Source organism: Carassius auratus, unplaced genomic scaffold, assembly GCF_003368295.1.
Source record: "Carassius auratus strain Wakin unplaced genomic scaffold, ASM336829v1 scaf_tig00030267, whole genome shotgun sequence".
Taxonomy (NCBI): Eukaryota; Metazoa; Chordata; class Actinopteri; order Cypriniformes; family Cyprinidae; genus Carassius; species Carassius auratus.
Genome location: NW_020525839.1, coordinates 64652 through 92492, shown reverse-complemented (window position 1 = coordinate 92492; position 27841 = coordinate 64652). Strand labels below are relative to the sequence as shown.

The 27841-nt window shown below is 38.5% G+C and overlaps 1 protein-coding gene across 4 annotated transcripts; it reads right to left on the bottom strand.

Annotated features, from left to right (window-relative positions):
- Nucleotides 1-326: 326 nt before the first annotated feature.
- LOC113080132 (host cell factor 1-like) lies at nucleotides 327-26950 on the bottom strand. 4 transcript variants are annotated; one of them, XM_026252356.1, is made up of 29 exons: nucleotides 26797-26950; nucleotides 25143-25327; nucleotides 22713-22861; nucleotides 21819-21979; nucleotides 21518-21726; nucleotides 21340-21424; nucleotides 20140-20246; nucleotides 19834-20013; nucleotides 19258-19581; nucleotides 18994-19145; nucleotides 18163-18357; nucleotides 15260-15484; nucleotides 14910-15011; nucleotides 14287-14334; nucleotides 13620-13833; nucleotides 13297-13436; nucleotides 13040-13178; nucleotides 12754-12950; nucleotides 10811-12254; nucleotides 8945-9087; nucleotides 8441-8692; nucleotides 5774-6023; nucleotides 5402-5689; nucleotides 3914-4032; nucleotides 3675-3812; nucleotides 2937-3122; nucleotides 2557-2854; nucleotides 2070-2137; nucleotides 327-1973 (listed from the first exon to the last, which is right to left on the bottom strand). In XM_026252356.1, exons 2-28 carry the CDS (start codon nucleotides 25315-25317, stop codon nucleotides 2070-2072), a joined length of 5988 nt encoding a protein of 1995 aa, XP_026108141.1. In that variant the 5' UTR covers nucleotides 25318-25327; nucleotides 26797-26950; the 3' UTR covers nucleotides 327-1973. The 4 variants fall into 4 exon arrangements, with proteins under 4 accessions (XP_026108141.1, XP_026108140.1, XP_026108143.1 ...); XM_026252355.1 differs by having other exon boundaries at nucleotides 2074-2137; XM_026252358.1 differs by lacking the exon at nucleotides 14287-14334.
- Nucleotides 26951-27841: the final 891 nt, after the last annotated feature.

Here is a 27841-nt window from a genome sequence, read left to right as displayed (position 1 = left end):
TATCCTGGATATCCTATAACTTAATGGAAAGCTTTTTCCCCATATACATAAGTACATTCGTCATGGATACACACATACATGTGTTAACCGTTTTCTAAATCCATGCTGTACACTTACGAGACAAACAGACTTAACCCTACATGTTAAACATGTCAAGTTTTACCTGCAAATAAGACCCAATTTCGACTCACTTGTAGGATTTAAAGAAAATATTCATGTTAGGATCCCAAAGCCATGTCTTTTCTTTTTCCTGATACAAATAATCAAAAAGACAAGAGCATCAGCAACACAAATGACAAAAACAAAACAAGACAAATGAACAGAGACAGAATTCCATTACTTTTATATGTCAAGACACAAAAGCAATCAATAGATGACAACATGTAAAAACATTTTGTTACAGATAATTATATAAAAAAGGCAAAGAGTTTTTAGTTTAACGTCTTGCTACGTGAAATAACTAATTTACAACAGAGTTCAAACTCTGGCTAAGCCAACAATCCATCTGCAACGTCTTCCAACCGCTAGAAACAGGAACAAACTGTTTCCATTCAAAGAAAGATATACTCATCAAAACCTCTACTTAATTTCCACCAATTTAGCATTTACACAGGCCTGCATCCCAAAATAAGTCCAAACGGTCTGAAGCAGAGAATGAAAATGGTTCAAACTTTTGCTGCACAGCTTGAGAAGAATCCCAATTCGTATCTACCAACTCACAAAACCAAGCGTATAAAAGTAAAAAGAACTATAGACTAATGACATGGGGGAAATAAAAACAAAAGCATCTTTTTTTCTGTAGTATGCTTCTATAAATGCCAAAAAATAAAAAGCTGGGTGAGGAAATAAAAAAGAAAAAGTGGAGAAACCTCAAAAGAGGGTCGGTCATTGATCAGAACAAATACATACAATTTACACTACAGTTCCCAAAATAAAGGTCAAATCATTAATGTACACGGGAAACACTGTGGCATGAGTCTACAGGGATGAGGAGAGGTGTGAGGTTTAAAACTGCGCCATGAAGCACAAATACATGACAAGGAAAGACCTTTTCTTATTAAAAAAAAAATTAATAATAATAATAATCATTACAAAAATAAACCACACACAAATAACTCCTGTATCACAATTTACTATTTTTTGGATTTTTTTCCCCTCTCTCTCTCTCTATACAAGATCTAGTTGACGCAATGCAAAAGTAATATGCTTTTTTTATTCATATACATGGATTGAAGTCCTTTTTGTCTTCAGCGTTGCGGTCCACAAATTGTCCCTTACAGCAAATGTATGAACACACAGTGATGCAAAACAGGCTACCGAACTGGAAGTGAATGAATAATTACAGGTTCTCTGAATGAACAGAGTCTTTTCCCTCAGAAGCATCAAGTGCTGTTTGTTTTCATTTGATTTCAATGCATTTCCCTGCTTCGTTTCGCTGTCCACATTCCCTCCTCTGTATCTCAGTCTCCTTTCAGCGCGTGGTTGAAATATAGACTTGGCCAAATAATAAAAACATCAAACTGACAAGAGAGCAAAGTTATTTTTCTGTTATCTATTGCTTGTATTGAAATAAGCTCAAGGGAGGAAAACAAGAACAAGTATCTGATAACAGTTATGACTAGACTGAACGCTGCTGGAATATCTTTACACAGAATTGTCAGGAAAAGCAAATGCATGTGCTTCTGAGGAGGAACATTTAGGGGTTTTAAAAAAATACAGTTGGTAATAAGGCGTCCATGGCACCAAAATGTCCAGTGATGGGAGCAGATTTTTTTTTTTTGTACGTTTTTCTATTTTTGACTGCAGTTTCCTTCCATTTTGTTTCATATGATGGAAAGGGGTAATAAGTGGAAGCAGGAAGGTCTTTCAGCAGGAGTTGGAGTTCAGTCATGGTTCAGTTCATAAACAGGGTGGGGTCAGGGGTCATGTGAGCTCACTGGTCAGATCTGGCCTTCTTTTGACCAGTGCCTTTCCTAAAAGGGCAAAGTAATGTCCAGTTTCAGTAAAACACTTTAGGTTTGGTCTACAGGTCTGAATTATTCATTTTGAAAGGTATAAGGTCAACATACTCACATATCAGGGGACGAGACCGGCCTTTTTGCTGCAGGTTTGGCCGCAGAGCCATCTTTACTGGTTTCTACAAACATAAAATAATAATAATAATAATAATAATAATAATAATAATTAATAAAACAAATTTCATTTCACAGCATAAAGGTGTTCAAATTAGAGGTCGATTGATATATCGGTCGGCCAATATATCGGGCCGATATAAGTCATTTTTTTTTATATATATCGGCATCGGCCGATATCCATGTTTAGTAGCGCCAATTTAAAGTCAGGCACGTCGGCGAGCAGCCCCGTGTTATTGGTGCGGTGGAAAGTGCTGTGAAGGACCCCAAGTTCCGTTTGAATTAGATTTTTCTCAAAAGTGACAGCCATAATATATATACACACACACACACACACACACACAAACAAATATATATATATATATATATATATATATATATATATATATATATATATATATATATATAAACAAAATGGCCTCACCTTGTAACCACCTGACTTGTGTTGCGGGACCGTAGCCCTTCTCATTGCGTGCGGCGATGCGGAAGATGATGGCGGGTTTGGTGGTGTAGTCAATATGGGCATTAGAGAGACTAGATGACTGCACTAGACAGGATGGGCTGGGCCCACAGTACACCCGCATAAAGGCAAGCTGAGCCGGCGCCGACGCTTTAGCCTCGACTGTTTGTGAGCTCTGGATGGCCAGATAAACTGAATACTCAATGATCTTCCCTGACGTCACTGAAGGAGGCTCCCAGGTCAGGTGAGCACCATCGGTGCTCTAACGGGAGAAGAAAAACTATTTTAGTGACCAAAATTAACCCAACACGTAGACCTAACACAAGCCATTTGCATTGCCCAACCTTGCTGATTTTGATGGCACAAGGTGCTCCAGGGAAGCCAGGTAAGCAGGTCTTAAACGCAGAGACCTCAGAGAACGTCCCACGGCCACATGCATTGATACCGGCCACGCGAAACTTATATGCAGTGCCTGGAGAAAGCTCAATCTTCTTCATTCGGCTGTAGTCTGGGATTGCGCCAGAATCATCCTGCATTGTCACAATAAAAATGATGATTAGTGGTCCACTGATACAAATTTTCTCTCTATATATACACATGTATTTTTTTTTAATGCATGTATTTTTTTTTTTATCTCATGCCAATACCTTAAGAGTGCAGGGTGACCAATAGACCCCATTTAAATATAATATGAAGTAATTTAAAGAAACTGAAGTAATCAGAAAATTTAAAAGGAAAAAAGTTTTGCATTTAGATGGCAAGTTTTTAATTTTGTAATTAATACTATTATAGTATTGTTCATAAATAAATAAGTTGTAACAAGTAAAATCTGTTGTGTTTGAGCACACTGGGAATATTTTTCTCAAAAAAGACCATGTTGCATTAATTTTACATACAGTACACAGTGATTATGAAATGAGTAACAGTTTATTAGGTGTTTAAAATATTCAAAAACATGACAAAATATATCTGTCGACCAGTCAAGTTGATTTTTATTAGTCCTAAATATCACTTCCTATTCCAAAAGACATTTTACTTGAATTGCAGCAAAATACACAAACAACAACATTATCATTACTTACATCAGTAGCCGCTGAATCGTCTGCTGGCACATAATAGTGTGTGACAACCATGTTTGTGACCTTAACAATTCCAACATCAAACCACTGATTCTCTTTCTTCACTGGTGGCTTTACAACGGCTGGAGGAGCTTCTTGCTTCTATGGCACAGAAAGATGGTTGAACAATCATTTCAAAGTTAACAACATTTGAAATGGATATCAGTGCAGTAGTTCAAATCATTCACCACCAATAAACTTACCCCAGCTGCTGATTCAATCCCATTGGCTACCTCAGCTAAAGCAGTGGCCGCTTGCATCTTGGCAGGACTGGCGACCACGATTGGCTGAGATGGTGCAAAAGTACTTGATGGGGCAAGAGCTGCAGCAAAATAGAGGCATTTTTATCATGTACTAGAATTTACAAAAAGTGTTTTTTGGGAAATTTAGCACCAATGCATCCTCTGCAGTGAATGGGTGCCGTCAGAATGAGTGCCCAAACAGATAAAAACATCACAATAATCCACACCACTCCAGACCATCAGTTAATGATTAGTGAAAAGAAAAACGGTGTTTGTATATATAAAAAAAAAATAATAATAATATATTAAATTAAAATAGTCTAAAAAAGATTTTTTAACCCTAAACTGTCATTCTTTCCAGAATATGAGTCCATAATTAATTACATGTACATTTATTTTCCAGACGCACCAAGTCGCACTTTTTTTTCATAGTTTGACTGGTCCTGCGACTTATAGTCAGGTGCGACTTATTTATGAAAAAAAATTTGACATGAACCAAGAGAAAACATTAACATCTCCAGTGGTGAGAGGGCGCTCTATGCTGCTCAGTGCTTCAGTAGTCTACACTTGATATCAGAGCGGCCTCTTGTGGCTGTAGACGGTAATGTTTTCCATTGGTTCTTGGTTCTAAATAAATGCGACATAGTCCAGTGCGACTTATATATGTTTTTTTCCTCATCATGATGTTTTTTTTGGACTGATGCGACTTATTCTCAGGTGCGACTTATAGTCTGAAAAATACAGTAGCTGATGCTTTTATCCAAAGCGACTTACAATTGCTATATATGTCAGAGGTCGCACACCTCTGGAGCAACTAGGGGTTAAATGTCTTGCTCAGGTACACATTGGTGTCTCACAGTGGATTCGAACCCGGGTCTCTCACACCAAAAGCATGTGTCTTATCCACTGCGCCAACACCACCCCCCATTATAATAACACTTCCTCCGGTAAAATCCATACCCTGTTGTTCTCTTGAACTGTTTTGAGACCGTTCACTTGTAAAAGGTGCTTGATTTGTACACGTTCCTCTCCTAATGCAGTCGAGACGACTTTTTCACTGGAAAAAAGCAATATGACTCGTGTTTTAGTGTACTCTAGCCTGACAAGTTCAGTTTTTGACATTTTGATGGATTTGTATCGTACAAAGATGTAGCTTTTCACTTCACAAGATGTTAATTTTAATTAATGGACTGGGGTGGTGTGGATTACTGTGATGTTTTTATCAGTTGTTTTTGTGACGGCACCCATTCACTGCAGTGGATCAATTTACAAGCAAGTCATGTAATGCTACATTTCTCCAAAACTGTTCTGATTTTGAAACAAACTCATTTACAACTTGGATGGCCTGCAGGTGCGTTAACTTTCAGCAAATTTTCATTTTTGTGAAATGGGACTATATTGTGTCACCACTCATTTTTGTTTGCACCATTAAAAACAAACATCTCTTACTCTCTGCAGAAGTACGTGGAAGAAGACGGGCCACGGCTCCCACCTCGTGGCCATTGCTCTCAGATGCTGGGTCGTTGAGGCTGTCTGCTGGTGCCAAGGCTTCAGTGGGCAGAGCAGCTGCGGCTGCTGCAGCACTTAACTGTTGGGCTGCGGCCGCCTGCGCCTGCGCCTGCGCCTGCGCCTCCTGGAGCTGCTGCTGCTGCTGAACCAGAGCAGCAAGCTCCTGCTGGGTCAAAACTATAGGAATGGTGGTGGATTGCTGCCCGTCCTGACCTGCGTCCCCCTCACCTGAGACAGGAAGTTAAGTCAAGCTGAGAAGTCAAACTCTACTGTATACATCATAACGCATTTGACAGTCTCTAGTACACTTACTGAGCACAGCCTGCTGAGCCGCCTGTAGGACAGCCTGTATGGCGAGGGCCTGCGCTTCTTCTGTAGCCGCAGCCTGTGCTGCAGCCTCAGCCGCTGCAGTCACAGCCAGCTCCTCTGGAGTCAGTCCAGTCACCATGAGGGTGGTTTGCTGTCCTTCTGCAGACATCAGCTCCTGGGGCAAAGCGAGGGCTTCTGAGTCCTGAGCTGCGAGACTCATTGCTTCTGCGCCCTCCACACCAGCCTCCATCTGCTGTATGGAGAAAACAGGGAATTGTTTCAGGGATGGAATTTAGCACCCGCCACCAGCCAAATGCAGATGATTTTGTGTTGTGGCTGGTAAACTCGTTTCACCTATCGGCCACCGTGGCGGGTAAATAAATATAGCATACTGTTTCACCTGGCCAGTGGACAAAATAAGTTAATTTCCATCCCTGAGTGTTTATTTGCACAATTAAACAAATGCTATAGGTTCACACAAAAAAGTTTGAGGTAGGGCTTGGTGATTAAACATTAACCATTATTGTGGGACATGGGATATTCATATCAAATTTGATTACAATATCACTCATTAGAACATGCAGAAACTATTTTTCTATATGAAAATAATTTTTCTATTAAGATATTTATTTTGTTAAGGAAAAATAACAGGAAGTGGAAATTCACAAACATGAAGTGTTTGTCATGTTCAGACCATAAAGAGTAGTTTAAACCCACAAGAAACGGTATGGTTTCTAAAATTTTCACATGGAAGCAAAAATCTGCCTCAACTTTGACTAGATTTGAAATCAATCAAGAAATAATTATCAATATGGACTGATATGAAAAAAAAGTTATGATTTTGTTTATGGCAGTATTGGCTAGCCCTAGTTTAAAGGTAAGATTTATTTATTCATACAGAAATAATGCTTTTATTCAGCAAGGAGGCATTAAAAAAAGTGATCAAAAAGTGACTTTCGTAGTGTTAAAAAAAATTATGCTGTTCTTTTGAACTTTCTAGTTATCAAAAAACCGTGAAAGATAATGCACTACTGTTTCCACAAAAATATTATATAAGGTACGACGCTTTCGGTTCGGTACGCGGTACGCATTATGTATACCGAACGGTTCGTTGGAGTAATTAATTATATTTGAAAAAAAAAAAAAAAAAAAAGAGAGAGAGAGAGAAATATAATGATATGCGTTCAACAAGGTAGCCCAATAACCCAAACAACGTAACAGGCAACGCCCCTGACACTCCCGAAGAAGAAAAAAAACACCATCTTATATGTTTATGTTAGGCTACTCAGCAGGCGCTCGCTCACTCAGTACGCGCTGAAGGCTCGTTGCAAAATAGCCAATGCGTTTAACAGACTAGAAATGAGAAGATCCTCCAATAACCAACAGGTCTGGTGTTTGGGTGCACTTTGGATTCCCTTTTAAGCTATAATGGTGATGGCAAGAGAGTGGTGGATAAAAAAACAACGGTATGTCGCATCTGCAACATGACAGGGTACACCAGCGGGAATAAAAAAAAAAAAAAAAAAAACACCAGCGGGAATATCTGGGATATATGCGTCAGTACTATCTGGGAAAAGACGAAAAAAAGGAGAAACATGCACGCAGCAAACTATCCCTGCAGCATTTAGACACTATAGCTTACAGGGAATCCAACCCAAACACCAGACCTGTTGGTTATTTTAGGATCTTATATTTCTGGTCTGTTAAATGCATTCGACATTTTGCAACGATCCTTCAGCGCGTGCTGAGTGAGCGAGCGCCTTAGGGGCCGTTCACATATCGTGCCTAAAAACGCATGGAAAACGCTAAGCGCGTCTTTCTCCTCCTTTCCAAAGCGCTTGGGCAGAAGCGCTCATGAGGCGTCTGTCTTTGCTAAGCAACAATGACGTGCTCTCTCCATGAGACGCGGAAATTTCAGCAAAGGATAAATGGATTTGCAGCTCTAAAAATCGCTTGCAGTAGCTCTGCTACTAAATTTATTTCAAAATTGCAATCCATATACAACTATGATCAGCTGATCCTTCATCTTGGCTGAGCTCTCAACGTTGTTACGGGAAAGGATGAAGCTGATTGGTTGGTTCTTGTCACATGACCCGCGGTGCGCTTGCGGCATTCTGAAAAGTTGAGATGTTTTTACATTTTGCTGTATCTAAAACGTATCGAACCGAACCGAACCGAACCGTGACATCAGTGTATCGTATCGAACCGAACCGTGAATTTTGTGAACCGTTACACCCCTAATATATATATATATATATATATATATATATATATATATATATATATATATATATATATATATATATATATATTATGTAACTCCATTAACTACACTAATAATATGAAATGTTTATTGAGCAGCAAATCAGCATATTAAAATTAGCAAATCACCCTCCTGGTGGAATGACCTGCCCAACTCAGTCCTTATCCATCTTCAAGAAACAATTAACAATGCATCTCTACCATCATCATTTGACCCTCTAAATCTAGCTGAACTCTTTTCATAACAGATGAACTTCATTGAACTGAAGTCACTTGAGCTTAATGATGACATTATTATCTTCTGTTGAATTTGTCTCATCTTTGATTCTGTTATTTACCTGTTTATTACTGTGAAGCAGCTTCAAAACATTGCACTAAATAAAGCTGAATTCAAAGTTTCTTCCTCACCTCAGCCTGATCCTCTTGACTTGGCTGAGCTTCCATGGCGACATGAACCTGAAGCATGGTGCCCTCCTCTCCCCCTGCACTTTCATCTATGGCCACGACCCTGACCGCTCTCTCTTCACCCAGCTCTCCCTGACACTCAGTCTGCATGGGCTCTTCTCCCGCTGCTACGGCCTCAGTGCTGGTCTGCTCCATGGCCTCCGCCTCGCCCGGAGCCTCAGTCACTACCGCAGATCCAGCCATAGACGAAATCTCCTACATTGTGGAGAAAACACAAACAGATCGTGAGGAAGATGACAAAACATGTAAATCTAGATCATTTATTTGCATGTCTAAGAACAGAATTCAGGCAATTTGCAAGACTACGCAAAAAGTGGCTTGCACTACAGCTTATTCTGGTTCAGATGTATCCAATTAGATAGGAAATGACTGGGTGTATGTAAAATGACTTTACTAGTAACTTTAAGAGCAAAGCAGATTAAACAGGTATGTTCGGTGTGTTCGTACCGGTACTGATGGTCCTGGAGTGGGCGTGGCCTGTGTTACTGTGGTGATTGCTCTGTTTTGTGTTGTGGGATTGGCTGGTTCTGTAGATGATGTGGGTTCTGAGCTGGTGCCACTGTCACTCTGTCCATCACCGGCCTGCTGGGCTAATGGGACAAACACAGATGAGCTTGATTACTAGGGATGTACTGACACTGAACAGAAAAGTTCAGTTGATAACTGACAGCTAATAATAATTGTTAAGCAGTTGACATGATGACCAACATTACAAATCTGTGCAGTTCTGCATATTTTCTTTTTTTTGTAAATGTTCACGCTGGAGTGTGATTCTAAGTAAAATAGGCATCAAGACATTTTAATTTACAGTAGAACAGATGGATAACCTATTTAATTCTTCAGAGAGGGTGCAAATAGGGGTGTAATTTAGCCCTGGTATGAACAGCTTGAAATGTCAGGCTAATCAGATCAAACCTGTTTGGGGGGTTCAAACATAACACAAGAAAAAAAAAAAAAATAAATAATAATAATAATAATTATACATTTTTGGTTACATATAGTTTATACACATACGTGACTAAATAGTATAAAACATTTTTACATTTTAAATAGTGCTGGGCAACAATTAATTTTAATCACGATTAATCGCACGATTGTCTGTGATTAATCACGCTGTTACACACAAAACTAATAATGCATTCAAAAGTAGTGTATTGTGCACTTTTTTCAATTAAAAGTACTGGTATATGAACAAAAGTGCAATAACATTTGGGGCCCATTCTTCGCACGTCGCTGACTCAGTTAGCTGGATTTGATTGTTCACGATTTGGAATGATCTTGGATTATTTGGTTCTTCGAAGCTATTCTGGACTTGCTGTCATAGCAACAGGTCCATAAACATAAACCTGCTCGGGAGACTGCATATTTTTAAGCAGAATTGATACTTAAAGTCTTTAATACTATAGACCCAGCCAGTTTTACTCACTGAAAGATTTATTAGTCAAAATTATTACTTCATTATTGTATTTGAGTCTTACATGCTATACAGATAAATGTAGAGTCGTGCATTAATTTGAGTGATAACGGCTATTATGGGAGTGGCTTGATGGAGCGCAGAAGATGCAGATAACATGATCTTGACCCTTAAAAAACTTTAATCAATGCGGTCACAACTAATCTGTTCAAATATAAAATTAAATGAATTGCTAATTACTACAATGAAATAAAAATGTAAAGCCTGTACAAATATTAGAAATTGAGAATATAAATAATTAGGAATCGTGTAAAAAAATTACAATAAAATAAAAACAGTGCACATTGCATTTATAGCGCGATGATATCATCTTGGATGTGAAATTTCATTTTGGACGTAATAAACGATATACGAAGAACGGGACCTTGTTTTGAAAACACTTTAAACAAATAAGGTGCTTTTTTACAGCAGTGTTCCTTTTACATAGTAGCAGTTAAAATATGTATTGTAAATATCAAATTATAACATTAATGTAATTAAATAAAATATAAAACAAGCTATTTGCCACTACCAGGACATGAACATTTTTATAGGAAATATTTTATAGTTTGTTATAGAAAAACAAGTTATGCTCCGAGTCCAGAGCCCTTGATCATAACATTCCGGCATCTTCCGAGTAATATATACTCCATATATACTCTAATATTGTCAATGCTGATACTTAGCCTAATAATTTGATCAGGAGCATCCCCTCCTTTGACCCATGGTTTGTCTGTATGTGTATTCAGAGCTAATTAATGTTCGGATAACAAATAATGGCTGTCAGTCAGGAAAATTTACCAAAATGAGCATCCCTACTTTACACACAAATAATGTTCAGGTGTTGTAGAGATAAATACCCGTTTCTTCTCCAGTTTCTAAGCTACTGGTAGCTGTGGTGGCTGTGTTGGTGGTGCCAGTCTCATGGGTTTCACAGGGCGGATTGGAACACACCCTCTGCACAGTGCCATTCTGTTCAGCACCAATAGAAGATGAGGCCTGGGTTGATGTGTTGGTTGTGCCTGTTTCATGGGTTTCACATGGTGGATTGGAACACACGTTCTGAACAGTGTTGTTCTGTGCAGAACCAATAGAAGATGAGGCCTGGGTTGATGTGTTTGTGGTGCCTGTTTCATGGGTTTCGCAGGGCGGATTGGAACACACCCTCTGCACAGTGCCATTCTGTCCAGCACCAATAGAAGATGAGGCCTGGGTTGATGTGTTTGTGGTGCCGGTCTCATGGGTTTCACATGGCGGATTGGAACACACGCTCTGAACTGTGTCATTTGGTCCAGCACCAATAGAAGACGAGGCCTGGGTTGATGTGTTTGTGGTGCCGGTCTCATGGGTTTCACATGGTGGATTGGAACACACGCTCTGAACAACGTTGGTTTGCCCACTATCCATACTGGAGCTTGACTGCGTAGCCGTATTGGTCGTGCCAGTCTCGTGTGATTCACAGGGAGAATTTGAGCAGACGTTCTGGTCACCACTGGACACCTCCAAAGTGTTTGTGGTGCTCGTCTCACTTGTTTCACTGGGAGGGCTGGAGGAAATCGGCATCAACGTAGAGGAGATGGAGGCTTGGCTTTTGTTTGAGCTCTGCACTGTTCCCGTCTGGTCTGAGCCCATGTTGGAGCGGGCAGTAGTGGAGGTGTTGGTGGTACCTGTGCGGAGATTCTTCGGCCGCATGCTGCTTGATCCAGCACTGCTTTCTGAGACAGGTGTTTCTGGTTCAGAACCAGAAGATGTAGCTTCCGAAGATGATGTCTTGCTGTTCACAGTTTCCATCTCTTTAGATCCCATGTTGCAGCTGGCAGTGGTGGCTGTGTTGGTGGTGCCCGTATCATGGGTCTCTGTGGGTGGGTTGGTGCAGACCTGCTGTGACGTGCCCATGTTCACAGAGGCTGTGGTTGCAGTGTTGGTGGTGCCCGTCACATGCATCTCACAGGGAGGGTTTGAACAATTCTGATCGGTACCCATTTTGGCAGAAGCGGTTGTAGCCGTATTGGTTGTTCCAGTCTCATGGGTCTCACAGGGAGGGTTGGAACAAGTCTGCTCGGTACCCATTTTGGAAGAAGCCGTTGTAGCTGTGTTAGTCGTTCCAGTCTCATGGGTCTCACATGGAGGGTTGGAACAGACCAGCGTCACAGTGGTAGCACCATCGCCAGCACCATCACCAGCAGTGGAGGGCTGCTCTGAGGTGGGAGAGGCCAGGATGGAGACAGGAAGATCCTGTGCAGGCTGAGCCTCAGCACCACTTGGAGTCGTGATCAGGGTTACTTGAGTAGGTTGGGTTGCTGACTAAGAGGTAAAAAAAACATTAGGAATTTTTTTTAATTGTGCATACCGAAAGGAATGAACAAATAATTGTAATCAATATAATGATTTATTTTAAGTAATATTGAAAATATTACTACTTATGTTCATTTACACAAATTTAAAACATACATAAATTATAAACATAGATAATAAATTATAATTACTTATAATTATGAAATTCTATTAAAATTTAAAGATATTACAAAAAATTTTTGCTGAATTTTCAGCATCATTACTTCAGCCTTCAGTGACACGATTCTTTATAAATCATTCTAATATGCTGATTTGCGGTTTAAGAAACATTTCAAATGATTATCATTGTTGAAAATAGTTGTGCTGCTTAATATTTTTGTGAAAAAACAAATTCTTTGATGAATAGAAAGTTCAAAAGAACATTTAAAATAGAAATATTCTGCAACATTATAAATGGCTGAATAATAGTATTAATTTATTTTAAAATAAAGACAGAGAAGTGACTCACTTGTATTGTAGCGGTTGCAAGGTTGGTCTGTGCAGCAGATACAGTGATAGCTGTGGGATTGACCACCTGGCTGGACAATGTGGCAATGGAACCAAGTGTGGTGACTGGAGTCACCAGGCTGGCATTAGCGCTTGCCACATTGGCCCCTGCCACGCTACTCGATACAGTTCCAGTTACTGTACCCAGAGTTGTGACTCCTAAATACAGAGAGGGCATTATTAACAATATCAAGAAAAAATAGTATTATAAAACTACACTACAGAGTATACAATCTGAATATTCATACCCGTGGTGCCCTTGACAACCAGTGTGGTAACAGTTGGTTTTCCAGCAGAGACAGTGCCTGGTGAAACCAAACGCACTCCACCCATAGGCACAGTGCGCAGGATAGTGCCTGGCTGTCCAGGCGCCCCCTTCAGGACCACCTGAGAGCGAATGAAATATATTCAAGAACCACTTAAGACACTTAATCAAAACTAGATGAGCTTAAAACGATGCATGTTTATGCTGTGACTGTGGTTTCAGAGTTCAACTAGGTCTCACCTGTGTGACCCCTTGTTGTCCTGCACCTGTCAGCTTTGGCACAGCAGTTATGATTTTCCCCGGAGCACCTGTGCCAGGGGTAACAACCTTAGTGGTGATAATTGTGATGGGGGACTTGACGCCAGGACTGCTAGTCAGACCTAGTAAGGAGACAGGAAATAACATCAGAAATCATGTAAGCTTGCAGCAATGCATATAAAAAAAACTGATCTGTTTGTAAGATATAAACAAGGTTGTGCGGCTTAACTCGAGTGCAAGAGTGAGATACAATTTAACTAAAATTGCAATTACAAATGAGATGAACAGTCAATTGTTAGATGGACCTGTTGCTCCTTGTTGGATAGCAGACATGGGAATGGTTTTAATAATGGTGGTTCCTGGTTTGTTGGTGGTAGTTGGAGAGACTGTGCTGTATCCCAGGATAGTGGGTTTGGTGCCAGTCCCTCCTGCCTGCGTAGTTGTAATGATTGTGGTTGTCTTGCCATCGGCAGATGTGACCAGTTTCAGGATGGTACCAGCAGGCAGAGGAGTCTTTGTCTAAGAACAAAAAAAAAAGAACAAAATCAACATAAGCTACTGATAAGGGAAATTCACAATTAATATTTCTGAACAGCAAATCAGAATGGTGAAATGTGACACTGAAGGGTGGAACAATGGCTGCTGAAAATTCGGCTTGGCCATTTCAGAAATAAATTAAAACAAGTACAAGCGCAAATGACAATAAGCTACTTACTTATTCTAGGCAATTCATAACAGAATGCATATTGACCCCTTAGCAATCCTGTAAAATTTACCTAAAACACCTAAAAAGGCATACGCATGCTGTTCTTAAACCATTTGGAGTATATGCATGGTTTTGGTCTGTTTTGAAAGGTGACACTCTGACATTTGTTCCTAAATAGAACAAACCTCAGAATCACTGCAAGTCTTACTGGTATTGAGTAATAGAACTTTGAACACACTGAAAAAGGAAGGAAACATTCCGCCTACTTTTTTGTAATCAGATGCCTGCAGATGATTATAGCTGGGAGCTATTAGCTGGAAAACACAATGGGATCACAGCATGAAGCCTTGTTGGCGGTCTGACAAAGACACCTATTGTACCTGCTGTGCTGACTGTATTTTAAAACGGTATGCATCATTCGAATCACAATAATGTCAGCTGTCCAAAGATATGTGCCATGTTTTTTTCTTCTTTTTTTTTTTTAGTTATATTGGTTCCTTGCTACTGTCGACTTCGGCTTGCCTAGTTGGGGACACCTTATTTCTGGCAATATTGTCTACTTGATAGCAACGATACTATTTGAACTGAACTAATCTGAGCTGGATGATGACATCACTAAATCAACGATGAACTGACTTTAACTGGAAAACTGAGTGTTTTCTATCGTCCTCTTGAATTATCGACACACTATTTTAAAACTGTAAAGCTTCTGTGACACAATCTGTATCGTATAAAGTGCTATATAACGAAAGGTGACTTGACTATGTGACAAAGTTAACCCTCAAAAACATGCAGTGTACCGCCGGCGTTGCAGAGGAATGCTAACCAGTTAAGAATACACAAGATTAGGTAAGAAAAGGACATGCTTAAAATGAGCAGCAATACTGACTTGTATTAGAGTGACAGGACTGTTTCCAGCCTGCCCGGTGACTGCCGAGGTTTGTACTGGTTTGGTCTGGACAACAGACATCATCTTCCCAAGGCTGGAGAGCTGAGAACAGTTCAGGTTAAGTCAAATGCTACAGAAAGACAGGCTCTACCGATAAAAATAAAAATTGCAAACCATGAGAGAAGTCATAATGAATCATTAAATGTATTCCTTTTGGATGAGTCATCTCATTGGTGCACTTAATATAGATAGGTCACAGTAGAACAAAGAAGAAGCTTTAAAGATTCTTTCATGTCACTTAACTAATTTTAAGTCCGAACAATCTGTTATTGTGTTTTTTTCCCCCTTACCAGAGGACCACTGCCCCCCATTGTAATTGGACTCTTGACAAGGGTTATAGTTTTGGTGACTCCTCCGACCATGGTGGTGACGACCTGAGCCTGCTGGGCTACGGTTACGGTGCCTGATTTGTGCACAGTGATGATGGGCCGAGTCGGCGTGTTAGGAGTAGAGATGGAGGAAGTGCCGACCTGAGCCGCAGCTGTTTTCAGCATTCGGGTCGCAGGATTAGTAACCTGGAATAGAAGTAGGAACAAAGACATTAAATCACAAACAGCTACAGGACAGGAAGTGGATAACATGGTTAATTTAAGTCCAGAAGGATGTGAGAAAGGGAAGTTGATGAGACATTCTGTTGTATTATTTTAGAACACATTTTATCCAAGACATTTTATCCAAAATACTTTTTGCTGACCTACAGTACATCTCAATTTATTGATAATAATCCACTTCAGGCATGTAAAAGATGCCAGTAACTCCTTACAATAAGGTTCCATTAGTTAAAGGCAGGGTAGGTAAAACATGTATAAAAAACTTTTTTTCCCAAATGTGTTTAAACTTTATTTATATATCAATACATAATTAAAATGTAAGTACTCTGAAAAAGAAAGTATAAAAATCGAGTGTCTGTAGACCTCTCACGACTGTTTTAAAGACAGCTCATTATTTCCATTCACACCACCCCCTCCCTTCTGGGCGCCTTCCAAAGCCACGCCCCCAAAACACATGAACGCGCGACTCCGACCACTGAGCTGGAAGACGCATACATGTAATAAAAATAACTTTATAATTATGAAGATAAACAAACAAGATGTATTTTAGTACTCACTATCAAGCTAGCATATTGATATTGGTAAAGTTTAAAATATATATTTTTTGATTCGCTAACGAGCTAGTTATCTATAAGGCAAAGCTAAAAACAGGTTGCATGATACACGTTTTTCCATTACCATCATTTACACTGTGATGAAGATGAATTTCGTGTAAGATTCATAACATATACGTTGTTCTGCATGTAAGAGTTTCCATGATGAAAGCATTGTTGACTCTGATGAGGACTACACTCCAGAGACAAGTACCGCATCGTCAGCTCGAGGACAGGTCCGGGGTCGAGGGCGAAGCAGAGGAGGTCGTGCAAGAGGCCGTGCAACTAGGGTCCGAGGAAGTAGAGGCCGAGGACGGGGTGGTCGAAGTGCAGGGCAAGGAGCACTTGAGTTCCCTCAGTTCTCGCCATCGCTGGAAAGGCACGCCGATATTAACTCGCGTTTTATTTCTTTGTTTATCCAAAGACTTTTTGTTCATTGCCTTTTCTTGTACTGTTACTGTCTTCCTTTTTTTGCCTGGTTTGCCTTCACTAACTGCATAGGCCGGTACAGTGAATTTTGCTTGCTGTTTCTCTGCCATTGTTTTGGTATTCCTAGGATCCGTGCCTCTTGAATTCCTCAAATCAAACGTGCATACGCAAGTGGGCAGGTCATGTGTGGCAAAAGGGTGGTTGCCATGGTTGCGAGAGAGTGACAGTCGCCTAAGCCAATCCTATGTTTCGTGCCGAAAGGAAATAATGAGCTGTGTTTAATACAGATTAAACGGTCTAGAGTCACTCGATTTTTATACTCTTTTTATCAGAGTACTTACATTTTAATTATGCATTGATATAAATTGAAAGTTTAAACAAATTTGGAAGAAAGTTGTTTATAAATTTCTTACCTACCCTGCCTTTAATGTATTAACTTATATAAGCAAACAATGAAAAATTCATAAACCGTATTTATTAATTTTCGTTAATGTTAGTTAATGAAAATACAGCCATTCACCGTTAGTTCATGTTAATTCACAGTGCATGAACTAATTTTAACAAGCACAACTATTGATTTTAATAATGCACAAGTAAATATTGAAATTAACATTGACTAAGATTAATAAAATGCTGTAGAAGTATTTTTCATGCTTAAATCATGTACATTATAGTAGTTATCTAGTGTTAATTAACCCTTAAGATCTATTCTAGCAGTCAGCATCAAGTGTCATATATAATTATAAACAGGAGAATTTACAGTTTATGTTTAACTAATTTAAAGTCTCAATTTTACTTTCGTTTTCTAAAAGAATGAATGAAATTACAGAATTTTAAGAAAGATACAAGCAACAGTTGGGTGTTTTTTACTGTGTGTACTCAAACAGAAACTCCTAAAGTTTGGGTATTTTTCTTTAGAAAGTTGTTTCTGGGTGTTTTACACTTCTTAATAAAATGTTGTTTAGATATACCATTGCCAAAGCAAGTTATAGCCATTTATTACAATACTGTTATCTGCGCTTTTAAGTGAAAAACAGGCCTATTTCGTTAACTAACAATAGAGGTGTGTCCAAAAAACATTTTAATGTGTTTTTCTCATGCAAATGTGTTATTTTGTGTTTGTGTTCATGCACCCGCAACAGACTTTCACTTTGTGTTCGTTCATATTTCCAAAGAAATATGTTAAGTAGTAGTTCAAAAGACTACTTATTGGTTGAATATGGGACAGTTTGAACCAATCTGGGCTCGGGGGTGGGACTACGCATCAACAATCATTTCTGTTTAGCTCAGAGGAACGAAATGCATTGGTTTCTTCTGATGAATCAATGTTGTCAAAATGTGATGACGTAATCACGTACACTACAGCGCCTCTGAGAGAAATAGGATATCTCTGCTTTACATCACTTTTTAAAGCATTCAGATTGGATTAGCGGTTCAAAAGTTATTAAACATAAAAAAACAACAGTTATTTTTAGCGGCGGGCGGCTGTCTCTGTCTTTGAGGGTTACTAAACCTTATTTTAAAGTGTTATCAAGATGCCTAATGCCTATATGTTCTCGGACAGAATAAGCTGGAGATCTTTGTTTAGTCAAAGGTGTTGTTCTGCAAGGTGACACTTACCATTACGGGAGAAGCTACTTTGACAGTAGCTGGCAGAGTTGTGGATCCAGGAGTCAGAGCGACGGTTTTCATGATGGTGGCCCCAGCTGGAACATTTAGCACAGTGGTCGCAGGAGAGGGTGGGATCTTCTGTGTGGCAGCTGCAGCTGCAGCCAAAGCAGCCATGCCACTCATCTGAGGGCTGCTGCCAATTGGCTAGACACCAAAACAGTGTTCCAAATGGTTTAAATGCAAATTCAACATGGGAAACTAACATTTGAGACAGGGCTGAATCCAGGTTTGTGGAGCTTGTTTGTAGGCCTGCACAATTTGGCCAAAATAAATGTGTGGCTTTGTATCATTATAACAACAACAACAACAATAATAATAGTAATCGTTTATTAATAAATAATAAAATGTAGTATATAGTCAAATAAAAAAAAAAATTCATTTAAAATAAAAAAAATGCTATTATTATTAGTAACAATAAATATTTTTATTAAGAATATTAAAAATGAATATATATTTACTTAAAATGTAATTTACTATTACAATAAACATTATTATTACAAAAATAAAAAAATAATGAATATTACTATAGTATTTTACTGTAAAATGACAACATTAACAATTAATTTCCTAATTTTAACCTGGATCATGAGATTGCATGTGTGTAAAAGAACATTACTGCACTTCACTCTAAAACCAGCAGAGCATATAGAGATATAGATATATATATAAATAATAGCAGACTTTTATTGTGTTTATCACAATAAATCAAATCGCACTTTCACTTTGATTTAAATTAATTGTCCAGCTCTAATTTAAGATTTACACTGATTATCTACATACCGTCCCCTGGGTACTCTGTGCAGGGACAACCATGCGGACACCTGCAGGAAGTGATGTAACTGTGACTGGGGATTTCCCTCCTGGAGTGGCCTGACGCACAGTAACGACTGATGTCCCGGGGGAAGAATGAGGTGCTGCCACTTTAAGAATAGCTGGGAGTTATAAGAATATGTTGGGTTAGGTACGTCACAATTATTAATATTATTCTTTACAGAAAGTTACACAGCAGTCTTCTGATTGCAAAAACCACAAAGTGATTTGTACCTGGTCCACGAGATGCGGCTGCAAGCGGGCTGCTTGGCATGGCGGTGGTGGGGGAAGGAACCTGTGGCACCATTGTGACCCCAGACAGGGGCAAGCTCTGAGCTGCAGGAGCAGCAGTGGCGGGTACCGGACTCTTAGGCGAGTTGACGGGTAAAGACGGGATGGGGTTGATCGTTGGTGATGTGGCAGCTGTTGCAGCAGGGATGTCGTATTTCTGCAGCTGCAGCAGGTAAGTGTCAGCAGTAGGCACCGCCCCCCAGCTCACCTCCAGAGAGTTGGTGTTGGCACGGACCAGCTGCACACGTGACGGAGGCTGAGGACGATCTGTTAGTGAAAGGCGAGATTTTAAAAACTTAATACTTTGATTAAGTGGAATAATTTGGTTGTTGATAATTTAGCACCATGCCAGCTACTATACCAATATTCATTCTAGAAAACTAGTGAAAAATAGAAGACGTACGTATTTTCTTAACAACAAATAAAAACAAAACATGCGGCGTAGACAACTATTGGGCTATTTGTATTTGGTTAAGTGCATTAAAGCTTCTTCTACACTGAGGTATCAGTTCAACTCACCAGTTTCCAAACACCACAGATCTTTGCAGCAAACTTGGTTGTTCCAGGCTTTGCGGTAGCCGTCTCTTCCACTCCAGACGTACAGCCTATTGTTTATAGCCACAGCGCAGTGTCCGGCTCTGGCCCTTGGGATATTATCCTCGAGCGTGTCCATCAAGATAGTCTCCCAAGACATTGAGTCTGAAGGAAATTAAGGTTAAGATCAGCAGTGATAAAACATATAAGCTCTGTTCTGAAACAGGCAGCATTTTAAGGGATAAGAGTCTGATCTCCTTAAAAGACCATTGGCTTCTTTGTTTAACCTACCTAGATTTAAGCAAGCCAGTGTGTTAGTGCACTTCCATTCCTTCTCGTGTGTTGCTACTTTGACATCATCCATGACCAGAGGAACCCAGCCACCAAACACAAACATCCTAGGAAAACATGAGACCACAGTTAGTAAAATCCACACTAACTAGAACACTAAACATGGTGTATTTTTGTGATTACTATAAAATTAAAAACTCTCAGGCTTGTTAATTTTATCCACTTCCAAAAAGGAAATATGTTTTCTTCTTTCTTTTCTTTTAAACGCCATACCAGCTTCTAAGGCTATATTCACGGCGAGAATAAAGTGCAATAAATCAAAGGAAGGCTAGAAAAGATCTTTAAAATGTATTTCCTCTAGAAATCTTAGGACCATGTTCGGATTCACTTGATTAAAAATGTTTTCAAAAGTATAAACGAAAAAAAAAGGTTTCTAAAGAAATGTTTAAGTGGTAAACCAATTTAATGACGTATCAGACAACTGTACATTTGTGGCTACTGTGGTTTAATTATAAACGCTATCGTTAACTAATTTACCATAGTAAAATAATTTTATTTGCCTCTTTATTTTTGTATACTGTAAAAACTTAAACCACATTGAAGTATTTCACATTGAAGTTATCCAAAGGATTCATTAGCTAATCAAAAAAAGCTAATGAACATTAGATTATTAATTTAATTTTAATAAAAATAATCAGATTAGTCGACCATTCGAAAAAATAATGGTTAGATTAGTCGACAGAAAAATTAATCGTTAGTTGCAGCTCTAGCTGATGCAGACACCGATATTCAATATAAACCAGATAATAGATCTAACATGCTTTTTAGCTACATTTAGGTACACTACGTACTTACCATTTAGCTAAGTGTGCTATTTATTTAAAGATAATATGCTGCAATAATTTTAAATGTACATAATACTTACAAAATTACAAATAAAGTAATTGTTAAAAGCACATTTTTATGCAGGAAACAACTTCACAGCTCAAAACCATAGCAAGATTTGTTTAATTAAATATTTAGTAGATATTAAAAAATACGAAAATAAGAACCCATGCTGAAGTAACTCTGAAAGTCGAATATGATTTCATGTCAACTAAATCTTCACAAAATAAGGCAGTGCTGGTTTCTTATCAGTCGTTTCCAATCTTGAAGACAGTGAAGATTTGTTTAAACAAGCTTGAGAAAGTTATAACTAACTTGTTGGTTATAGTGGTGGCAGAGTGGAGACTGCGGGGCAAAGGTGCCACACCACTTATGGCAGGTTTGTTCCAGGTTAATGTATCTACAAAACAAAGCACACGGTTAACGCATGTTATTCAATGTCATAGCATGGACATTTCTTGAACAAATATTTTAAGCCAATACTTTCTCTCACCTATGTCTAAAGTCCAGAGGTCTCCAAGACGGCAACCACTCATGCCTCCATAGATGATGAGACGAGACTTTTTGGACGTTTTCTCCGTGTAGACAACAGCAGTGTGGCTCTCCCGAGGAGGGGGAAGCACACCGTATGTAATAGGGACGTCCCAGCCTGCAATGTTAGACCCCGGGCGAAGCTCGAGAGTGTAGAGGTCATTCAGGTATCTGAGGCACAAATAAAGAAACTGTTTAACTGCGGATCTTCTGCTCAAACATTTAAGAATTAGTTAGAGCAGAAACTGTATAAGGCTTTTTACCTGGGAATATTGTTTTTGGGATCCTCACTGTCATTTGCCAATCCACCAAACAAATAGCATTTGTTTCCAACCAGGGAAAAGCTGTGGCCCAGGCGAGGACATGGAGGTGGGCCATTCTTAGGGGCTTTGGGCTTCAAACGTTTCCATTCCCATCTACTGGCCTGTTTGAAGTATTTGACAGAAATTAATGGACTATTATATACGATAGGACTTATACTTTGAAAAACAACAACTTCTACTGAGCTCAACCTTAAAGCGCCCCTATTATGCCATTTTTAAAGTTCCTAATATTGATTGAGGAGTCTCCTAAAATAGAATTACATGCATGCAAGGACAAACGGCACTTTTGTTTTCTCAAAATATGCATTTAATTCAAATTTTCTAATGATTCTCGAACAATCTGTATCTCTAAACCCTTCCTTTCCATGAGCCTGCTCTGCTCTGATTGGTCAGATGGCCAAGTCTGTTGTGATTGGTCTACCGCGTACAGCCAGTGTCTGAAACATTATGCCCATTTGCACAGTTCCATATTTTGAATGCTCGACAGAAAATAAATATTATTATTTATCAGAATTACAGGTGGTGATTCAGTGGAGCCAGCTGGTCCAAATTAACCCGGGTAGTGAGCCAGCTTTTAACAGCAAGCATTTTGTAACTCCCGAGATTAGAGAAGCAATTAAAATGACATGTTTGTGGGCGGGGTCAAGTTGTTCACAGCCGGCCAATGTGTAGCCGTCACAGAAGTAGTATTTTGAATTACTAATGACTCGTTCATGTTGTTCAAAGTTAACTCATTTTCAGCTTTACAACTTTGCAGATCATTTACATTCCCTTTCAGCTACTTCACAATAATGGCACTATAGGGACACTTTAAGATGATGCTGACAGACTTACCTGTAGTTCATAAAGATCATTGCTGTACTTTCCGTACTCAACCATGCCCCCGAACACAAGGAGTCTGGTGCCATCACACACAAACCCATATGCAGCACAGCCGGGAGGAATGTCACCCCGGACAGCAGGAATAAACCACTGATTGGTGGCTGTTGAGAAACATATAGTTGTGGTTTTGATGAATAAAGCTCTTTCTGTGCTGTGTTGCAGTGAACCATGTTCTGTTACTCTGTGCAGAACAAGGTTATTATAGTTAACTAGAAGCATAAAAAAAACACGATCTTGCTTGAAAAAATTAAATCTAGAATAAAACACTTAAATTCATTTTAATTCCGGTAATTGCCAAGGCAACATTTATCATTTTCATTTAGTTTAACATGATTTACTAAGTGAAATATAAATACATAAAATAAACAAGTAAATGTTTTATTATTTACTAATTAATAATAAATGTGTTTTTAAATAATGATTTAAAAATGAAGAATATGAAGAAAAAAAATTAATTTGTAAAATAAGCATTTGAACTAGATAGCATCTTAAGTTTGTAACCCTATTACAGTTTTTTTTCACAAATAAAGAAATTGTTATAAATGTGCATTTTTATGCAGGCTACAAATGCTCACTCAAGAGGATCTAATAGCTGGATTTGGTAAAGTTTTAAAGGATTGTTATGGAATTATATTCCGGACTTTATTCAAAAGGAATTGCAAATTGCCTCTTTTATTAGCGTCGACTGTGAGTGACGTGACGTCACTTCCCAATGTAAACGCCCAATAAAATGGCCCTACCCCTGTCACTTGATTGACAGGTTTCCGTGTAGACGTTGGAAATTCAAATGCAAAAGGAATTGCGATTCAACTTGAGTTTTGGCAATTTACATGCACAGTGCAGAGAGAGTGAAAAGGCAAATGTGGTAATTAATATTGCTATTTAAATATGACAGGCTCATAGCTCATAAGATATGGGAAACAATTGCAAATGGACTTTGCATTTCCAATTTAAATTTGGCAGACACAGTGCGTTCGCTTAAACAAAAATACAAACGGTAATGCGCGATTTGCATTTGCGTTTGGATTATGTCACATTTTATGCGTCCACAAATTGAAAACGCAATTGCAAATACAATTTGCAATTCCTTTTGAATAATGTCCGGAATATCATTCCATAGATTGTGGAATAAAATATATACTTTTTTAAATAAATGAGAAATGCTGCATTAGTAATTAGCCCAATATTAATAAAATAATCTGATGGTCTAACTAACTATATTAAAATAAATAGCTTAAATGTATATATATATATATATTTTAAATGTAACCTTTGTTAGTTTTATTAAACTTCTTGTCATTTATTATTATTATTATTATTATTAATATATATATATATATATATATATATTAATAATAATAATAATAATAAATGACAAGAAGTTTATTAAAACTAACAAAGGTTACATTTAAAATTAAACTACTTCAAAATTTGAGTAAAAACTGTAATACTAATTCAAATACTATAAGAACCTCTTAAATGATTCTAAAGTAATCCTCCTTCTGCGTAGCTGTTAATATTTTCCAAAAGAAGAATCCATGAGCAATATGCAAATATAGGGCGTCTTTATATCACTTATATTAAAAATTCAACACTCTTTAGCATAGAGTGCAATAATAAAGTAAAAAAAATGCTTTTTGGACTTTATCTACTTATTCCATAACATTCATCAAGCCATTCCACGACTTTGCCACAATTTAACCTTAAGTAATATTATCCACACCATATAAAAAGTGTGAGTTATATTTTCGTCCATTCATCCTAGAAGTATTGACATGGCAATGCGGGAAATATTGTGGGCGGGGCCTGTGTGTTGTGATGACGCAAGCGCCGTTCTTATTACCCGCCATTTCTCTTTGCATTTTCCAGCCGCGCCCACAGCGTTAGCTGCCACTTCAGTTCAACCCAAAAACATCTTAACCTAACAATACACAGATCAGCTAGCAGTGCACCTAAATGCATCTCTACATTCAGCAAACGATGCACTAAAATTAGACGCACTAATGTTAGCGCAAACATGTCATGATTATGTAAGTTTTGAATTACACAGTCAAGCTTTATATCTTTATGCACATTCTTCATGGCTAGTTAGCGGATCACTTATGCAGATTTTGTCTAGCCGCTAACTGCGCTAATGTACCTAGCTAAACAATCAAGTCAAGAAATTGCTTAATGGGTAAGAGGAGTTGGGTAAACTACTATATATGCCATTCATTATTTAACACGTTTAGGTGTTTGTAAATAAGGCAAACAGCAAATCTGACTAACGTTAGGCAGAAGCGACCGAATCTGGCTAACAACACAGCGAGCTAAATGCTACATAAGTAAAACGCAAGTAGATGATCAAACACTACCTGTAATACTAAATGATAGCATTCTCACCTGTGTTATAGACGTGCAGCTCGTCCACAATGCCTTCGTTCCCTCCGCCGAACACCACCATCAGCTCTTTAATGGCCACAGCTCGGTGTCCGTGTCTCGGGCGAGGAACCGGGCCAGACCAGCCCAAAACCCGCTTCCAGCGTGGCTGCAGAACCGAGGTCCCCGAAGAAGCCATATCCACTTCTCTAGCGAGACACAAATCCCAGGCACAGCGCTGATTTTAGTTTAGATTCCAACAGCATTCGTCTATCAAAAGCTATGTGCTAACTGGATTAGCCCACTAGCACCAGATAGCTTTGCGCAAGCTAACGTAACTAGGTCACCAAAACACGTTTTTGTTTTTGGCCAAATGCTCCCCAAATTGCACCAAAAGATTATGGTTTAGTAAATATTAGCGTTTACGCTTGTCAAATTTCGAAAAGCATAGAGCGTGGAAAACCGTTGGCCGGTTAGCACGTTAGCCGCTCAAATCTGCGCGAGGCGCCATTTTAGCGGCAAAAGACGCTTTTCATCACGAGAAGAAAGTAAATAAGACGGACGCCGGCGGCTGAGCAAACGCGAATTCCCGGCGAAATGAAGTAAGGTAACTCGAAATACACAGCGAAACGTGCAGGTGGGCTCCTGCACATTTTTATTAAATATCTTTGTAATGAGCGAAACCGCGTTTTGGGGTTAAATGTCTCTTGGAGAAAAAGATAGGCAAGATGAAGATGTGTACGCCGCCATCTTGCGGAGGCTAGCACGAGCGCCTAGTTAGCTGCTAAGCGGCTAAGCTAACACACACAAGCTAGTGAACAGTAATGGGCGGCGGAGGCGGAAAAAAGAAATAATAAATTACTATGATAATAAATCATAATAATAAACCGAAAGGGAGGTGGAAAAATAAAAACAAAGAAAATTAATATTAAACACGTGGGACGGGGAAATAAATACAAATAAAACAAAATATCAGCGCTTTTGTTGAAATTAATGTATAACGAAATCGTATTATAATACTAAATCCGTCAATTAAATCCCTGGCTATCAAAAATGATAAAGACTCACAAAATTAAAGCGCGCATTCAAATAAACGCGGATAGAGATTATTAGTGTAACTTAGATTCGTGTGATTTGAGGATTTGTCATGCCTTTCTTGTCTGGGTGCCGCCATCTTGATAAACAAACCAAACAATCCACCCTCTGGAACCAAACAAAAGCTTAGCGCTTTTTTAGTGATCCGAGGGCACAATGTAGATTTATAAACAAATACACAATACAACTCTTAAAATACAATGATTCTCTTATAAAACAGCGCTGAAATGTACTTGCATTTGCTGTTGTTAGCTATTAGCCGCATTAGTTAGCTGAAATGTTTAATGAGATCCATTGAGCAGCCAGTTAGCTTCAATTCTAAACAGCTCATTACAACACTGTAAACTCTACATACTCATTTTGCAACAACAGAGAAAATATTACACGTCTCATGTTTATTTACTGTTAAAAATTGCAGGAGTGACTTTTATTCGAGATGCACAGTTCAGTGACTTCTGTTATTGTTTCGTCCCTGGCTACTCGCTTAGCTTCCCTCAAGAAAAATGGCGGATGTACCGTTAGCCGTCACAGAGAAAGCTGCAAAAAAATCGGATTCCGTCATTGCCTGACACCAAATACTTACTCGTTCCGATTCGTTAACTTAAATTAAAAATCACGAGGGAGGACTCAGAGAACGAATTCGACCCTGGGTGCGCCTTTCACTGTAGATATTGCTAACTCTAACGTTACATCTTTTCACGCAGCCCAGGAAGCCGCCATCTTCTTGACAAGCGCTCAGTAATTCAGCGGCCGCGCGCTTCCGCTCGAAACATCACAGTCTGGGACGCGCGCAGATATTTTCTGGGCAAGTATGACTTATTGGTTTGGAAACAAGGGTCCAGTCGCCTACAAATAATAAATTAATAAAAGTAATATAATTATAAACAGTAGACAAAGAGCAAGTAAAGTAAAAAGCAAGTAAAATATACAAAAGTATAACAAAATAAAAAATAATACATTTACAAAATAATAATAATAATTGAGCCAGGGGTAACATATCCTTTAAATAAATTCGAGATAGACATGCATCGAGTCACTTTTGTTTACATTATGAAAAAGCATAAATATTATACTTTGTGCATGATGTAACCATATTGTGTTTGGAATGCTGTTGGATGACAAAAGTCGTAATATTTTAATTTATGTAATGTTGATTCTTTATCCGTAAACAATGGTTTAACTAGAACTGAAATATATACGTGGCCTGCGAATTTGCTGGAGTGTTAAGAGACGTTTGGTGAATGAATGAAAGCTTAGTAAATGTATTAATTTCCCACCAATTATATTGGTGTGATGTGCTTTATTATTTATTTATTTATTTATTACAAAAAAAACAAGCAAGCCCAGCCAAGATGACAAAAAAGTAACGTAAAGCATTACATTACATAAAGAGTAACGCTATTAGTTACATTTTTATATTATAATGCATTATTTCTAAAAGTATATAACACATATACTGATATCATATATAGATCAGCGATATATATATATATATGTGTGTGTGTGTATGTATGTGTGTGTGTGTGTACAGTATATATTATACAGGTGCTGGTCATATAATTAGAATATCATCAAAAAGTTGATTTATTTCACTAATTACATTCAAAAAGTGAAACTTGTATATTATA

Coding starts and splice junctions, on each gene's coding strand:
- LOC113080132 (XM_026252355.1), bottom strand. CDS start 25,317: ATGGCTTCTTCGGGGACCTCGGTTCTGCAGCCACGCTGGAAGCGGGTT. Junction 3,123..3,674: donor ACGATTCAGCGGCTACTGAT/GTAAGTAATGAT, acceptor GTGACAATGCAG/GATGATTCTGGCGCAATCCC. Junction 2,855..2,936: donor GTGCCATCAAAATCAGCAAG/GTTGGGCAATGC, acceptor TTCTCCCGTTAG/AGCACCGATGGTGCTCACCT.